The 18,219-nt window shown below is 40.2% G+C and overlaps 1 protein-coding gene across 18 annotated transcripts; it reads left to right on the forward strand.

Moving 5' to 3' along the window:
- The first annotated feature begins 373 nt into the window (after window positions 1-373).
- On the forward strand, window positions 374-17,732 carry ANGEL2 (angel homolog 2). 18 transcript variants are annotated; one of them, XM_084978047.1, is made up of 10 exons: window positions 374-497; window positions 3,066-3,391; window positions 4,885-5,138; window positions 8,842-9,098; window positions 10,033-10,102; window positions 11,268-11,689; window positions 12,548-12,674; window positions 13,320-13,377; window positions 15,700-15,863; window positions 17,299-17,732. In XM_084978047.1, exons 3-10 carry the CDS (start codon window positions 5,132-5,134, stop codon window positions 17,448-17,450), a joined length of 1,257 nt encoding a protein of 418 aa, XP_084834173.1. In that variant the 5' UTR covers window positions 374-497; window positions 3,066-3,391; window positions 4,885-5,131; the 3' UTR covers window positions 17,451-17,732. The 18 variants fall into 18 exon arrangements, 17 of the variants coding, with proteins under 17 accessions (XP_084834173.1, XP_084834176.1, XP_084834181.1 ...); XM_084978050.1 differs by having other exon boundaries at window positions 374-456; XM_084978048.1 differs by lacking the exon at window positions 374-497 and adding an exon at window positions 585-890.
- Window positions 17,733-18,219: the final 487 nt, after the last annotated feature.

Raw genomic sequence — 18,219 nt, forward strand, 5'->3', positions numbered from 1 at the left:
CCCTCATGCTCAACGATACTACTCGGGTTCCTAACCCGCTCAGCCACAGCGGGAACTCCCCAGCCCCTTTTCATCAGTAACTGTGCTGTACTCTCCCACAAGCCTTAATAAAGCTGCTCAGCTCTTAATTTATTTCCCCTGTTTCTTTAAGACGTAAGTCGGGTAGTGTGCCCTATGCCAAAATGGCTGCCCTTGCGTCACATCTTCTGCGCATGCTTTTTGAACGCAACTCGTCGTAGAGGCAATTGAGGCACTTTCGCAGCGCAAGATGGGGACTTGGCCGCGGATGAGACTGAACCTCCCAGCATGCTTTGCAGCGCGGCCGGGAGGCCCGACGTCTAGTGATGGGGAACCCCTGGTGCTTTACGCCGCCAAATCGGCTGTAGAGGTTGGAGCTGATCCCGAGGCCTGGGAGTCGGACGCCTGCAGAGGGGAAAGATGGAAGCGTGGCGCTGTGTGAGGAGGGGCTACGGCCGCTGTGTAGTGGGGAGAGGCCGGTCAGTAGGGTGGGGTGGCGGGAGGGAGGAGGGAGGGGCGGGGGAGGGCGGCCCGGGTTAACCCGGGGCGGGGCGGGCTGGGGTGTAGGGGGAGGAAGAGGAAGAGGGTCCGGGCAGTGGTGCGCTTGGGACCGATCTCCGGAGACTAAGGGATAGGTAACCTCGGCACAGCTGGAGGGACGTGCGGCTGACGGGGTCCGGGCCCCGGGCGCGGAGCGCATCGGCCGCGGGCCCGCCCGGCTCGTGCCTTGCGGACCAGGTTGGCCACGGAGTCCCGGCCCACTGTCCCCAACGCAGCCTCCGGGCCAGCCTGAGCCTCCCGGTCCCGGGCTTCCTCGCCCAATCCCGAAGCCCCTCTGGGAACTGCGGGTCGGCGGGGAGGCCGCCTTTGCAGTAGGTCCGGGGGTCGCCTGACCCCGAGGGAGGCGGGCGGCGCGGTGCACACTAGCCAGGGGGTTGTTTGTTGGCGTGTTGGTGCCTCTCAAACTTTTGTCACTGGTACATCACCCTTTACGATTGTTAGCGAATTCTCGTTCCACACCTGAATTACTTACTGGGTGTTTTTCATGAAATAGACTCACTTTAAAAAAAAACTCACTTAATTTTTTAAAAAGTTTAGACCTTTTCTAATTTTAAAAATTTTAATTAAACAATTTTTAATTCACTTAATTTTGTTAAAAAGGCACTTTAATTGGTGACGCCCACAATTAGCGTCGTCCTCCGCAGTATCCGAGAGATCTTGGGTTTGATGTATTGATTTTTTTTTTCCTAATACACTTTAAGAGAAATACTTAGATATTTAAAATGTTCAGAGTTTAATTGTGTACCGTGTGAAATCGACTGGTGTACCACACATGGGAAGCACAGCACTGTATTAGTTTTTACTTGAGGTATGGGGATCTGATTTTAACTGCTGTAGTCCTAGAACTTGACGATTCAGTTCAGCAGGGTTTCCTGAGTACCAGCTGTGTGCCAGGCACTGTGCTAGGCACTTGGGAAGAGATCCAGATTAAAATAAATCAGAATGCTCTGGCCTTGAAGGAGCTCATTTTAAGAGAAAAAGATATCTGTATAAGTAACTGCAAATATGGAGAGTAAGTTTTGCAATAAAGTGTCGCATTTCAGTGTGATAACTTCTTGGGATAGACCATGTATGGAGCAAGTGCCCACCACTCCATGGCTTTCAGAGTTGTCACAAAGCAGGATAGACTGCCCATGCCATGCCTTTAAAGATTTACAGTCAAGTTGAGTCAGAGAACAGGTTAAGAATGCATAAATTGTAAATATGTAATTAAAAATTTTAATGCTATTAAAAGGAAAATAACATATAAGTCAAATAACAGTGAACACAATTTAAGCAAAGTTCCTTTGGGGATAAAATGGACATTATTCACACTCTCTTGAGAATATACCTTTAAGGAATTCTGGCGGAAAGGATGGAAGTTTTTCTCAGAATCCTAGCATTTTACCAGAATAGTGTAGTGGAAAGAATATGATGCTTGAATTGCATTGTTTCTTTCCTTTTTTTTCCTTTTTACCACTGCGCCCTTGGCATATGGAAGTTCCTAGGCTAGAGTTGAGGCCTACGCCACAGTCACAGCAATGCCAGATCTGAGCGGCACCTGTGACCTACACTGCAACTTGGGACGACGTGGGATCCTTAACCCACTGAGTGAGGCCAGGGATTGAACCCGCATCATCATGGACATTGTGTTGAGTTCTTAACCTGCTGAGCCACAATGGGAACTCCTACATTGTTTCTCAAAAGAGCCCAAAAGCAATATATCTATTCAAAATAATAACACTAATTTAGAGCCATTTTTCATGCTATAACCTACCATATAACTTAATTGGTATCAGATAATTGGTAGTGCTGGGTTTGGAGGGTTTGTGAATTCCTAGTAAGTAATCCTCTTTCATTTTCCTCAAGGAGAAGCCTGTTTTAAAGTTTTTTTTAAAAAATGGATGGAAAAACAGATTATCTGCCTAGTGATTAGCAAGAGAGGTAGTTTTGTGGAGTAGTGATAGGCTTTGGTTTTCTTAGCTATAAAAATGTTGGGACAATATAACCTTGGTATTAAAAAAAAAAACCTGTTCAGAAACATGTTTTTACTCCAGACCCAGGTTGGAGGAGAGATTCATTTTAATTGTAGGCAGCGTGTATGTTCTCTCTTTGACTTGAGTGGTGTGTTTGCTGTGGATTTTATTTGTCCGTTGAGTTTTATTAGATTTTAGAAAGCTCCTCTGAATTCATTTTGGTGACTGATTCATCTCAGTCGAATCGGGTGGACTTTTCAAAGTGTGTGTGGTGTTTCAGGAGGCTGGTGGATTCTGTTAGGTGTTCAGAATAGGGCTCATAGCTGTTTAGGGAGTGTATTCAGATGTTGCTACTAGTAAAGTAATAGCTGCTCCCCCCCTTCCCCGCCCCCACACTCCCATTCTTCATAGATTTAGAAGTCAGATTTTAAACATTAGTCATTACCTTCCCTTGAGGAAACAAAGGTAGATTTTTATGTGCTCTAGCTGAACAAAAAGTGGTGCCTCAAGGAGTGTATTTATTTCTTTTAGATACCCCATGTTACCCCATCACCAGAAGAGTCTGGGCAGAGACTGGACCACACCGTGGGAGAATCTGCAGAGGTGTTGCTGGAACAGACATATTTCTAGTTGTATGAGGTGGCCTGGACATTATTCTCGTGCTCCTTACCCGTACTTCAGTAGTAGGCATTTTTCGCTAAATTGGAAACCACCTTGTTTGTTTGAGTCTAGAACTCAGTTTCAGTCCTGGAACTGGAGACCTGACAACCTGAGCCAGACGTCTTTGATTCATCTCTCTAGTTACATCATGAACTCTGAGGGAGATGAGCCTTCATCAAAACGGAGAAAACACCAAGGTAAAGGTGACATTTATCTTGGTGCAAAAATAGACATAAGCCATAGACCCATTGAAACTTTCTAATTTAATCCTTAAGAAAACCTCCTGCAGGTTTTAGAGGAATTTAGGGTTTATTTTTTGCCAGTAGTTGTTTTGGGGTTTTTTTCCCCTTCTGCTAGGAAAAAGGAAATTAGTTTTAAAAGTTATCTTTTTTTTTTTTTTTTTTTTTTAATCTTCGATTAACTGTGTATTTCTGGCAGTAGAAATAGAAGCGACTTTACATATAGACCAAGGTTGGAAGACAACAGAGGGCTCGATTAAACATTAAGTTTAAAAATAATTTTCAGATTCAGTGTTTTTGAAACAAACATTCTTAAACTTCTTAGAAATTGGTAGATGTATCCTTGAGAGTCCACAGATCTATTTTAAAAATGAAATACCATGTTTTATTTTTAAGGCTAACTTTATTATTTAAGACAAAAGGACTTCAGTCATAACTGAAAGATTTTCTTACAGAATCAGATTTTAGCTTATTAAATCTGTATTCCTCATACTGGGGTGTGTAGACAGAATCTCAAGAGTCTGTGGGACGTCTTATCTTTTAACGGTATCTTTTTTGACTTTGAGAAAGTCTTCTCTAGATGTCTTGATTAGTTCTGTATTTCTCATATTCTTTTTACTCTAAACAATTCACTAGGCTTTCTGTGCTCCCTGCCCTTCCCCACATTCCCAACATACGAGTTGTCTCAGTAAATTTGGAATTGCCTTTCTTCCTGAGCTATGGTTTTTTAGTGACGATCATTCCTCTGAAGATATTTGAAAATAGACTGTGTGGGGAGTTGATGTAAGCTTGTCAGAGACATTCAGAGTGAGTCCCACTTGCAAGTCTGAGCTAGAGTATTTAGTAATCTTTGAAGTAGAACTTCTGCTACACATTTAAGTAGAAATTCTAAGTACTCGAAAGTGGAAATCTGTTTGCGTGGCACTTAACCACTGCATGTGTTTATAAACAAATACTTGTTTGAGCAACCGGAAGGTGTATTTAGAGATGTTAAAATTAGGTTCCTAAGAACGATCCCCAATCTGTACATCTAGGACTGCGTGATGACTTGAGATAGCTTCTCACATTTCCATTGTTTCCAAGTCGCTCCTTCTCTGTTTAGCCTTTGTAAATCTGGCGTGCTCTAAGGTGGAGCTGTAGCACAGTGACACAACAAGCATGGGCTTAGGAACCTCTCCCTGCTCTCCTTCTGCTCCACCCCCAATTGGGGGAGCTTGGACGGGTTGCAGAACCTCTCTGCTCCTTGGCTTCCTAGTGTAGACTAAAGCCTACTTTGAAAGCCTGTGGAGGATGAAGTGAGACTTGTCCAAGTGCCTAGCACACGGTTGGCTTCATAGTAGGTACTCAGAAATCACAGTGGTGTTGGTTTCCCTTTAATGGATGGGGAATTGCGTGTATAGACTGATGATCTCTGATTGCAACCTGACTCTTTATATGTCCGTTCTTCCTAGGTGTTGTGAATAAGGAAAATGCTCTTCGTTAAGCCATGTTTGTGACTTCCGCTGTTTCACTAATACTACTTTTCAATCAAGAAAACAGCATTGCTAACTTGCCTGTCACTTTAAAGTGGTATTTGGAGGATGTGTGTGACACAATTATGACTTTTTGATTAGGCACCCTAAAAACCTGATCAGGCCTGTTGCTTACTTTCTTTGAGTCATCTGTCTTCTCTGCTGTGATCACCTTGTTCCTCCTGGCATGGAAGGTATATAAGCTTTTGTAGTGTGAATCTGTGTTGTGAAGTATGTGAAGGCCAGCGATGCTCCACTCTCTTGAGTGGTTTTCAGATTGTCTTCCATGGAACCCTAGCATTCAAACACATTTTTGTATGTTTATGAAAAGCAAATGTCAGGATAAAATGTGTTTAACCTGTCCTCTTAGCTCCAGTCCCAACATTCCAGGGACTGATACGCATGACATGAAAAGCAACGCCCAAGGGTTATCCAGGCTGTCAAGTCTGAAAGCCGCTGTGTAGATCATCTGATGGTCTTGGTTATTTAAAAAATGGAATTGCAAAACGAGTTGGCCAACCACCTCTTAGTTGCCAGGACTGCACAGATCTTAATGCTTGTGTATGCTTTTACATATACATATTTTACAAGAAAACAGGAACGACTGTTTTAGACTTTCATTTTTCATATTTTAATGTGGGGTACCACCAGGGTAGTGCTCTGTGTTTGTGATGATGCTTACATTTTGTCTGCATGGCCAGAGCCCTTTCCATCTCGTATACATGATTTGTGGCTAAGACCATAGACAGTCCCCCGTTCATGAATGAATTGTGTTCTCAGTAATCACTTCTGGAGAATCACTTGTGTTTTCCCCATAGAAGCTATTTTATAAATCTCAGCCTAGCTCTGTAGTTAGTATAATTAGCTTTAGTTTCGGCCTTTAGCAGTAGGATTTTCCCTGCTTAATGAAGGATAGGGAAGGGCACAATTTCTTTTCATTTCCTGGGCAAAGGATAAGCTCTATGCTAAATTATGTATAAGCTTTTGTAGTGTGAACTTATGTTGTAAATTATGTAATAGCTGAAGGCTTTTGTTTAGTTTGGTTTCTTTCCTTCCCCCATTTTTCTTTACCTTTCTCCTTAGTCTCCTAGTACCTTCATGGTATCATAACTCCCTGTTCCACCCAGGAACATAACTGGTTTTTGTTTGTTTGTTTGTTTGTTTATTTGTTTTTTGGTCTTTTTCCAGGGCCATACCTGCGGCATATGGAGGTTCCCAAGCTAGGGGTCCAATTGGAGCTGTAGCCGCCGGTGTACACCAGAGCCACAGTAACGCCAGATCCGAGCCGCAACTGCAACCTACACCACAGCTCGTGGCAGCTCCAGATCCTTAACCCACTGAGCAAGGCCAGGGATTGAACCCGAAACCTCATGGTTCCTAGTCGGATTCATTAACCACTGGGCCACGATGGGAACTCCCCCATCCCTCCCCCCTTTTTTTAATGAAAAATTATCCTGAGTTCCTGTTGTGGCTCAGCTGTAACAAACCTGACTAGTATCCATGAGGATTCAAGTTCGATCCCTGTTTTCGCTCATTGGGTTAAGGATCCAGCATGGTGTAGGTCACAGACGTGGCTTGGATTCTGCATTGCTGTGGCTGTGGTGTAGGCCAGCAGCTGCAGCTCTGATTCTACCCCTAGCCTGGGAACTTCCATATACCACAGATGTAGCCCTGCAAAGCAAAAAAAAAAAAAAAAAAAAGCTATCTATCGTCTGGTTAAAATTTCTGTTCCCTCAGTGCAGCAGATTTCAGCATTTAGATTTTGAGGAAAGCAATCTGATTAAAGTCCTTTACCAGAGCATATTTTTTTATTTCTTACTTCATTGGCATTTTTTTTTTTTTTTTTTTTTTTTTTGGCTGTGGCATGCATAAGTTCCCAGGCCAGGGATCAAACTCACACCTCAGCAGTGACCTGAGTCACAGCAGTGACAACGCTGGATCCTTAACCTGCTGAGCCAATGGGGAATTTTTATAGTGTGTTGATAATTCTTTTTTTTCCTCCTAGTTTTATGGAGATAAAATAGATATACTAGCACTGTGTAAATTCAAGACGTACAGCATAGTGATTTGAGTTATGAAATGGTTACCAGAGTAAGGTTAGTGTACATCCATCATCTCACATAGATACAGAATTAAATAGGAAAAAAAAATTTTTTTTTCTTTGTGATGAGAACTCAGGATTTACTCTAGACAGCTTTCATATAGAACATACAGAAATGTTAATTTATCATGTTGTGTACTGTATCTCTAATATTTATTTATCTATAACTGGAAGTTTGTACCCTTTGACTGCCTCATCCAGGTCCCTGCTAGAGTGTATTGATATTCTGATTGTAAATATATTGTCACCATAGGAGATTTAGAAAAATCTTTGATAGTCCTTCCATCCAGAGATAATTACTCTTTAAAAATACTGATATGGAGTTCCTGTTGTGGCGCAGTGGTTAACGAATCCGACTAGGAACCATGAGGTTGCGGGTTCAGTCCCTGCCCTTGCTCAGTGGGTTAACGATCCGGCGTTGCCGTGAGCTGTGGTGTAGGTTGCAGACGTGGCTCAGATCCCGAGTTGCTGTGGCTCTGGCGTAGGCTGGTGGCTACAGCTCCGATTCGACCCCTAGCCTGGGAACCTCCATATGCCATGGGAGCGGCCCAAAGAAATAGCAAAAAGACAAAAATAAATAAATAAAAATACTGGTATGTTTCCTTTTAGTCTCCCCCACCCCCCATGTATAGGACAGTTTTCCTCAACTTTTAATTGATGGCATTTTAAGCATTGCAATCCAGTGAAGTGAAAACCTTCTTGCAAGAAAAGGGAGCTATTGTAGGGCTGAAATTTTTCACATAATCTAATCACGTTTGAAAGTCCATCTCCAAAGCTATTTCTTTTCTCAAGTTTATCTCATTTCTTGTTTTCCCCTCCTTTTGAGCTCACAGATTCTCTAAAAGTTCCACATTTTTCCTTCATGGCTTCCATGCAGTAACAGTATCCTCTCTAATGGTAGAGTGAGAAAGACCATATCAAAGGGGTGTGTGTGTGTGTGTGTGTGTGTGTGTGTGTATGTATATATACACACGTGTATATGGTGGTGTGTGTGTATATATAGCGACATATGTAAATTTTTTCTTGGTGGTCATTTCTAAGTCAAAGACTGTCTATATAAATCTCATGCTATGTGATTCTCTTTTCATCACTTTTTCAGGATACATGGTGTCTTTGCAGAATATAAACTATCACACATTCCTGGTTGCTGCATGCTGGGTTTGTCAAGCAGGCCTTTTCATTTACTAGCATTCTGTAACTATGTTATATTAAACTTTTGCTTTGGTGTGCATTGAAAATATTTCTTTTGTTCATTTGGTTTGCATTCTTCCAGTAAACAACTGCTTCCATATATTGTCATTATATACACTTCATTCATGTCTAAACCAGAATTCTTTAGATGAGTTATTTCTGGAACTTAGTTAATCATTTGATGATCTTATCATATTAATAGGTTATAGAATATGTGAAATCATCTTCTTGAAAGGCCAGCTGTGATACGCAAATATATTACCATGGTTATGGAGTTGCTGAGCATGTCTGTGGCATAGCCACTTTGTAACCACAAGGAAGTGAGAAACTATGACTCCGCTATAGTCTTGGTTTTATTAACACACATTCCCAGCCTCCTAAATGGCTTGCTAGATCCTTTTAAGCCTGATTTATACCACAACCACTGTATCATTTTACTGCCTTTGTAATCGGTTTGATGACAACTTCTAGTTATTAAGTGCTATGTTGAGAAACATTCCATTCCTTGCCTATGGGAATTTTTAAAAGGCAAGAAAATATATACAGGAAGACAAATAGTCTGGTTTTTATTAAGTCCTTATATTTTGTCTAATATATTTTAACAGGCACAATAAAACGGCATTGGGAATATATGTGTAATCATAATAAAGAAAAAACGAAGATCCTAGGAGAAAAAAATGGTGATCCTGTGTGTGACAACAGTGAAAACAAGTTTGACTTTTCAGTGATGTCCTATAATATACTTTCACAAGATTTATTGGAAGACAATTCACACCTTTATAGACACTGCCGGCAGCCAGTATTACACTGGAGTTTTAGGTTTCCCAATATTCTGAAAGAAATTAAACACTTTGATGCAGATGTAAGTGCAAAACAATCATCCCACTTCTTCATATAAGGAAAAGTTGGATTCATTCCCGAGCTAAATGGTCCTAGCCCTTTTGTTTGTGGGATAAGAAGGGAGATGTGAAATAGAGTGATGGCACAGTTTTTAACAAGGTATCATGACTTTTTTTTTTTTGCCTTTTAGGGCCGCACTCTCAACATATGGAGGTTCCCAGGCTAGGGGTCGAATTGGAGCTACAGCTGCCTGGCGTACACCACCGCCACCGCAACATCAGATCTGAGCCACGTCTGAGACCTACACCACGGTTCATGGCAACGCCAGATCCTTAATCCACTAAGTGAGGCCAGGGATTGAACCTGCGACCTCTTGGTTCCTAGTCGGATTTGTTTCTCCTGTGCCGTGACGGGAACGTCCAAGGTATCATGAGTTTGAAGGGATAACTTGCTAATGGTTGTTGATGTAGTAATTATATAATTTCTCCCAAAAAACTCCAAAAAGTTTTAATCAATCAAGTTTTGAGACAGGAACTGGCACTATATTAAGTATTCAATAAATATTTCCTTTGATTCAGAATTTAAATAATTCATGGAAAAATTAATCCAGATGATGGGATTATCAGAAATTATCTTTTAAGAAAGGATTTAGTACTAATGAACGTGTAAATTCAGGAAAAATATTCCCGACATGTAAATTATGAATATTTCCTTTTTGAAATACCAGTTTTGGGTAGTGAGAGGGCTTTATGTAATTAAAGGCCAGGGATTTGGAGATCGATCATATTTGGAGACATTAATTTGATCGACCTATACATTATAAGACAAAAATTGTCTTTTATTTCAAATTTAATCAGGTTTTTAGAATCTTAGAAGCCCATTTTTAAAGATAAGCGCCCCAGAAAATTCATATTTGCATTTCTTTGTTTTAATTCAAGCCATTCTTTTCTTCTAAGGTACTTTGTTTGCAAGAAGTTCAAGAAGATCATTATGGAACAGAAATCAGGCCAAGTTTGGAATCATTGGGTACAATGTAACTTTTATGTTAGCCAGATTTACTTTATGGGTTGTTAAAGCATAATTTGCTAAAAAGGTGTGTGGTGTATTTGGACTAAAAATCTTAAGTTTGCAAAAACTTAATACCTGTTTCAAAAGACCAGGAAAAGATGGAGGTATTTCCAATGGAAACTCAGGGGTTGATACATAATTTTAATTCAAATGGAAAGGTGTATAAGAATCTCTTAATAGCTGCCTTTTTAGAAGCCCTGCCCACTGCCAGACCCCGAAGATTCTGAGCTCCATGAGATGTAGCCGTTCTGTCTAGTTCATCAACACTAGTGAATCTACCCTTCCTGATGGATAGAAGTTAAAAACCTGTTTGATGAATGAACACTTCTAGAAACAGGTCCTCTGAGGAATGCTGCCTATTTTGCACTCATTCATTCAGCAAATACTTTTGGTCTACTACAGACCAAGCACTATTCTAGGCAGTGGGGATAGAGCAGTGAGTGAAACAGACAACCAGTCTCTGTCCTTGTGGAGCGTGTACTCCAGTGGCGCAAGGCTGAGGATAAACCAACCGTATAGGTGAACAGTGCATTAGAAGAGCAGAGGAAAGGCGAATGGGTCAAGTTTCGGTTTTAAGCAGAATGGTCAGAGAAGGTAGCATCTGAGCAAAGACTTGAAGGAAGTGGAGGAACGAGCCCTGGCTTGAGCATTGCAGGTGGCCACAATAGCAAAAGAAAGGCCCTGAGTTTGGAGCGCCCTAAGGCAGGTGAGGAGACTGCTGCATGCAGAGTGGAGCAGATGGGGAGGAGTTAGAGGCATAAAGGTGAGAAATATGGGGTGGTGGGGAGGGGGGCAGGTTATTACAAGGCCTTACTGTCTTTTCCATGACTTTACATTCTTAAGATGGAAATGAGACTGTGATAATGAACATTAGCGTGTATAACACTGAAGTCTCCCAGTAAAGAGACCTGTTAGACCCAGTCCCAGACTTTTTTTGTTCCAACAGTTACTAACATCTGATATTTCTAAGGTTTTGTAAAATACGCTTTGGTAAACACTGTCCAAAAAATTAGCAGAATTGTGTTTTGCCATATGTTTAAACTTTTTTTGCATGGCAAAGCACGGTTTTAGTATATATATATTTTAAAATCATCTTCCTGTGAAATTTCTTTCTTTTTTATAGGCTATCACTGTGAATACAAGATGCGGACAGGAAAGAAACCTGATGGCTGTGCCATTTGCTTCAAACATTCCAAATTTTCGCTCTTATCCGTGAACCCAGTGGAATTCTTCCGCCCTAATGTTCCTCTGTTGGACAGAGACAATGTTGGATTAGTGTTACTCTTGCAGCCCAAAAGTCCCAGTGCTGCTTCTCCCGCAATCTGTGTAGCTAACACACATCTGCTGTATAATCCGAGGCGAGGTGATATTAAGCTGACTCAGTTGGCAATGCTTCTGGCAGAGATTTCCAGTGTTGCCCATCAGAAAGATGGCAGCTTCTGCCCCATTGTTATATGTGGTGACTTTAATTCTGTTCCCGGTTCTCCACTCTATAGTTTTATAAAGGAAGGAAAATTGAATTATGAAGGACTTGCCATAGGAAAGGTAAGCGCTTCCTTCCTCGTTTTTAGACGGCGGACTTCGTCCGTTCATTGTAAAGTGAGCACAGTCATCTCAGGGCTGTTTGAAAACCAGCACCCTTGCTTGACCAAGCTGCGATGCTTATCCACAGCTGCCCACAAGTAATCATAGTCACTTGAGTGAATTTCATGTTTTCCATCCATTTGTGACAACATTCTGCTTGGAGAAATTGACAGGTGGCAAAGAAATCAGAAAGGGGGAGAAGAAGAGAAGTAAGAGCCTTGGTCTACACGAGTGCTTCATAAAGAAGGAGCCACTCACACGGTAGCAGAATAGAATTCTGAATGCTGGATGTGGACAGTACAGTTGACTGTTTACTTAGATCAAGTTTTCCTTTACTCAGGGCTGAATATTTTAATTCTTTAGCTGAGTGTAATTTATCCCATGTTTTTATTTTCATTGTATTTTGTTCTGCTTACTTGAGATCATTTGATCTTTGGTATGTTAACCAAAATAAGTTCTCTACCACTGAGTTTTGAGTGATAGTTTAAAATTTTATGAGAGTTGATCTCTCTTAGTATTTTATAAAACAGGAACTGTATTGCAGGTAGCAAAAAAAGCAGCTTTCTTGGTCCCAAGCTATATATTAGATCATTTAGCTGTCCAAATCAGAGAAAAACATACATATGAAAAGAGCACCATTTTCATGTAAATAGTGTTTCTAAATTATATTTCAATGAGATTTTATAGGCACAAATTATCATTTAATATAATTAATAAAGGGTAGTATTTACCATTCTTGGATTCCCTTTTCTTTAAGAAACAATATATAAAACTATTAAAAATCTATTCACCTAAGATACCTGTTGAAATTTTGTTTAGGTATCTGGCCAGGAACAGTCTTCACGGGGACAAAGAATTTTATCTATTCCAATTTGGCCCCCAAACCTAGGTATCTCACAGAACTGTGTGTATGAGGTACAACAGGTACCCAAAGTAGAAAAGACAGGTAAGTGTTTGCAATACATTCGGGCAGTCTTAATGTAGTGTTCCTTTGGAGACAAAAAATTAAATTTTTAAAGGGATAACATCTCAGTGATGGATATTCACATATAAAAACATATCATTGTTTGTTCAGTCCTTTTTTGTTTGTTTGTTTGTTTGTATTTTAGGCCGTACCTGTGGCTTATGGAAGTTCCCAGGCTACGGGTCGAATCAGAGCTGCAGCTGCCAACCTACACTATAGCTCACGGTGATGCCAGATCCTTAACCCACTGAGCAAGGCCAGGGATCGAACCCACATCCTCGTGGATCCTAGTTGGATTCATTTCTGCTGCACCACAGGGGGATCTCCTGCCTAGTCTTTTTTTTTTTTTTTTTTTTAAGAGCTATCAATTTTTTAAAGTTCTGTTTCCAAAATTGTCTTTGCATGAATTACTTGCATGTTACTTTGGAAATGTTTGCATTTTATTTTTGCTAATTCTGGAGACCATCAAAACATAGATTACAGCATGAAACATTTAATGAACGAGGCATCAATCTAAACCAGATGTGTCTTAAATATTGTTCCTAAAATAAAGGGAGTACTACTAAGGCAAACCAGAACAAAGTAATAACAGTGACAGTATTAACCTGTATCCTTTTGTCCTTACAGGCAGTGATCTGACACAGACACAGGTGGACAAAACAGAGGTCCTAGTAACAGATGAAAAGTGAGTTCTGGAAAACAGTAGTGACCTTTGCTGACTTTAGTTGGATTAAAAAAAAAAAAATCATTTCTCAAAAATTACTTGGGTAAATTAAGCTGATGATACTTGGTGCTGGTGAAGAATGCTGGCTCTTAAGTCAAGTAGACCCCAGTTCTCAAAGTGACATTTTGCTACTTTTTTTAGTTGTGTGAGTTTGAGCAAGAAACTTAACATTCCTAAAGTTCAGTTTCTTTATAATTCAGGTTGTTGTGAAGATTAGATGAGACAAAGCATGCAAAACTCAACGTTTGACATAAAATAAGTGCTTAAGCAGTGTTATTTAAAGGAAGCAGCTTGTTTATGGACCGGAACCAGCTAGTAGTACTCTTTGAAATATATTGCTCTTACGTATTTAAACAGAGGTCGAGATCACAGAAAAATACCTTTCAGATTTAAGAGGAGCCTTAGTTTCCTTTGACTTCCTGGATCTCGAAAAAAATCTATGGGAGAATTGATCCAAAAAAGATTAAAACTTAAAAAGATAGATATTTGGAGTTCCATGGTGGCCTAGCAGTTAAGGACTCAGCGCTGTTGCTGCTGTGGCCTGTGGCTCAGGTTCCCTCCCTGACCCGGGAACTTTGGCATGCTGTGGGCGAGGCCAAAAAAAAAAAAATAATTAAAAAGATAATTACTCGAGTTCCCGCTGTGGCGAAACAGGATCAGCAGTGTCTTGGGAGCACTGGGACCCAGGTTTGATCCCTGGCCCAGCACAGCAGGTTAAGGATCCGGTGTCGCTGCAGCTGTGGCGACCTTTAAAACAATTCTTGATTAAACCTTTCAAAATACAAACTTCCCTGAGTGAGATTAATAGAAAAGCTACTCTTACTTACAAATACTTCGTTTCTAGTAGTTCTAAAATCTTTCTATAATGAGTTGGGGTATAAAGAAAAAGTACTTTTGAAGTTCCCACTGTGACATAGCAGGTTAAGGATCTGGCATTGTCTCTCTGGGGGCATGGGTTTGATCCCTGGTTCGGCAGAGTGAGTTAAGGATCCAGTGTTGCTGCAGCTACAGTGTGTATCGCAGCTGCAGCTTGGATTTGATCCCCGGCCTGGGAACTACCATATGTCGTGGGTGCAGCCATTTAAAAAAAAAGAAAAGAAAGAAAAGATACTTTTTAGTATCTATATAAATGTAGTGTGTTTATACACATAGCTTATATCTGTAAACTGAAATGTTGGTAGAGAGACAGCAGTTTACAGGATACCTGCTGTATGCTTAATAGTATTATAAATTTAAGTCCTTAGACATAAAAATTTCTAAAACTTGGAAGTAGAGCATTTGGAAGCAATTACCTTTGCTTATTGACATAGGAGCTCTTTAAGAGCAGAGCAGCAGCTTTATCTATTTATCCTCAGCACCTAGGATGAGCTAGTGCCTGGAACTTGGAACATGTTTGGCAAATGTTGGATGAATTAAAAAAAAATTTTAATTTTGTGTGCTTTTCTTGACATAAAAGATCCTAAAATCCATGCTAGGAAATGATTTTTAAACCTTTTACCCATAATATTATGTGCATTTGTAGTGTGGGGTAAATGCAAACCACTATAGAAGCTGTTTTAAGATGCAGTACAACGTTGTCTGAATCACAGCAAGAACAATTCATGGAAAAATACGGCCCCTCTGACATCAGAAGTCTGTCCGTTCTAAAGAGCATTCCTAAAGGCTATTTTAATTTTATTAAAAACCATAGAAAGCTAAAAAGTGTTTTTGAATATGTGTTCATTAGTAACTGGAGGCTCTAAAATATGTTATAATTAGTTTTTTAAAAATCACATTAGTATGTTAATGAGCTTCCCCCCTCCATGTATCACAGCTCTGGTAACGGGTTTTGGATATCACTGTCTGGGTAAAGGAATGCAAAGTTGTGATATGGTCTGTTTAAATAAGTAAGATTGTCTTGGAGTTCCCGTCGTGACACGGTGGTTAAAGAATCCAACTAGGAACCATGAGGTTGCGGGTTCGATCTCTGACCTCGCTCAGTCGGTTAAGGATCTGGCATTGCTGTGAGCTGTGGTGTGGGTCACAGATGCGGCTCGGATCCCGAGTTGCTGTGGCTGTGGTTTAGGCCTGTGGCTACAGCTCCAATTAGACCCCTAGCCTGGGAACCTCCATATGCCAAGGGAGCGGTCCTAGAAAAGGCAAAAAGACAAATAAATAAATAAATAAGATTGTCTTAATACCTGTTTTTTTCTGAAAATTAAATGCAGTATTGCTTTAAACAGGAGGAATTATAAAAACCATGAAAAAGTTGATGGACGCTAAATATTTTTCTTTTCAATTTAGATTATCTTCAAATTTACAGCACCATTTTAGCTTGTCATCTGTTTATTCACATTACTTTCCTGAGACTGGAATTCCAGAAGTGACCACTTGTCATTCCCGAAGTGCCATCACTGTGGATTATATTTTCTATTCTGCAGAAAAGGAAGGTGTTGCTGGGCAGCAAGGTAAAGGATGCATATAATCTTAAATTCTGCTTGAGAAAACAGTCACTGAAACTTCAAGGCTGAAGTTGAGAAAGTTAGGTAAACATCTAGGTGAAGTTCTAGATTTAGAAATGAAAAATACTTTTAAACTGGTAATCTCCTTGGCAGGTTGGTAATGTCTTTTGAGTAAGTCAGTTTTTCACCTGCGAAAGATGAAGGCAGTGCAACACCTCAAAGCAAGTTATTACCCAAGAAGTATATCCTCAGCTCTATGCTGTAGTCCTAGCCGGCTTCTTGAGTTAACAGTGCAGGTCTCTCATATTGCCTTTTGGCTTTACTTGCCATGAATTTATTGGGGTTTTTTTCTTTGTTTTTGTTTTTTTTTGTGAACCCAACATTATACATTTTTGATGACAGCAATACATTTTTTGGTACAGCAACATTATACAGTTTTGTGTTTAAATCTTACTAAAGTATGCTGCCTTCATTGTAGGACCTTGCTTGTACTGCCAACAATGGACAGTTTTGTCATGTTGACCCTGGAATGTTGGTACTTTCTGGAAAGAGAAGTCTATAATATGTGTGTTTTCAAAATGCAAAGGTGATAGTAACATTTTTTCTTCATATGTGAAAACAAGGTTTTAAATATTAGTCAAAGGATTTAATGTGGAGAGGAAATTTCCATTTAAAGTAACTGAAAGTCAAAAAAAATAATTAGAAAACCCAAATCTTAAATTGGTCAGCTATTTTTTTTTTCTGATTTTCCCTTTTTTTCAGAGCTGTTTCTCTTTCCCCCTTTTTTCTATGTTTGTTTTTTCCTTCCTTCTGAAGGATAACCTTATTAGTAACACTCAGGAGATGGTTTACTCCTCTCCACTGGATCGGCTCTACAAAATAGTTTGATGCATTGAATTTGTTAATAAGCTTCTGGTAGTTGTCATTTTGTAAACGTTCACTAGGTGGCGGAAGTGTGCTGTGGACCAGCATCGCTAAAGTTAACGTTAATAAGCACATGCCCTCATTTACTCTACTTCTGTGGGCACTCACTCTCTGGGAGCAAATTATACCGATGTGTTTTTCAGTCATCTCAGACTTCCCTCTCTGATGTGGCTGGGTATGTCTGCTCTTGTACAACTACAGAAATGTTGATGAGTGAATTTCTCAGGAAGTTGTCAGTCTCAAATTACTCTTATTCTTATGTATAACATTGATAGTTTCTTGTAAAGATGATTTGCAGAACTTGAAATAGAAAAAAACCAAACATCAAGACTGCTGTTTGTTTGGGAATCATATTTAGGGTATAACTCAGTAGGATTTTAACCAGATTCTAAAAGTTGTTTCATATTAGACTTCCTGAGGGATCTCAAGTTACCTGTCATCACTGTTTAGAAAAAAAGACTTGTCAATAACCTGTTGACACAGTGTCCCTAAATATGTATGTGCTTCTTTAATGTAGGAGCTGGAGTTGCGTTGGTTGGTGGTTTGAAACTTCTAGCTAGACTGTCCCTTCTCACAGAACAAGACTTATGGACTGTTAATGGACTTCCAAATGAAAATAACTCTTCCGATCATCTGCCTTTACTGGCTAAGTTCAGACTTGACCTCTGACTCTTCTTTGATGATGTATATACTTTGCTTTCTCATTTTTATTCTTTTTCAAATGATGTAAAGTTGTTCTTAAGAGTTTGCATGTTATTTATTTTTACGCTGTGGAATTTCTGAAGAGGTTATGTTAAATGCTTGAAACAGCCGAAGAGACAAGTTTACAACAGTTTTCTTTTTTAATAATGAAAAAAATATTTTCCTGACAAGTGAGATCTAATTGCTCTTGATTGTAAAAGAATTGTAAATATTCTAAACTCCAGTAAAACTGACAGTGATTTTTAAAAACAGTGCAGCTTCTTCAGTCCTTATAGTAAAGAATTTCATTTCATGTGTTTGGCAAGTTTTATAAGTGGATCCAAAATATCCGAGTTCATGCAACCCACAGCTCATTTCCCTTCCAGGAGGCCTGAATGAGGATCATGTTTGTTGGGCGCATCATGTGTTTGTTGTTCGTTCATCTCTGACATCACTGGGTTGTTCACAAGTGACCAGCCGTTTCAGTTTGTTTGTTTTAGGCCTGCACTCGCGGCATAGGGAGGTTCCCAGGCTAGGGGTCTAATTGGAGCTACAGCCGACGGCCTCCACCACAGCCACAGCAATGCCAGATCCAAGCCGTGTCTGCGACCTACACCACAGCTCACAGCAACGCCGGATCCTTAACCTACTGAGCGAGGCCAGGGATCGAACCCGCATCCTCATGCTTCCTGGTTGGGTTCGTTAACTGCTGAGCCACGAAGGGAACTCCTCGTTTGTTTTTGAGGCGGCTTGATAA

The sequence above is a fragment of the Sus scrofa genome, chromosome 9, assembly GCF_054392235.1.
Source record: "Sus scrofa isolate SSC_HxYL_T2T_F1_AM1 chromosome 9, Sscrofa_HxYL_maternal_Yorkshire_Landrace_v2.0, whole genome shotgun sequence".
In the NCBI taxonomy this organism is placed as follows: Eukaryota; Metazoa; Chordata; class Mammalia; order Artiodactyla; family Suidae; genus Sus; species Sus scrofa.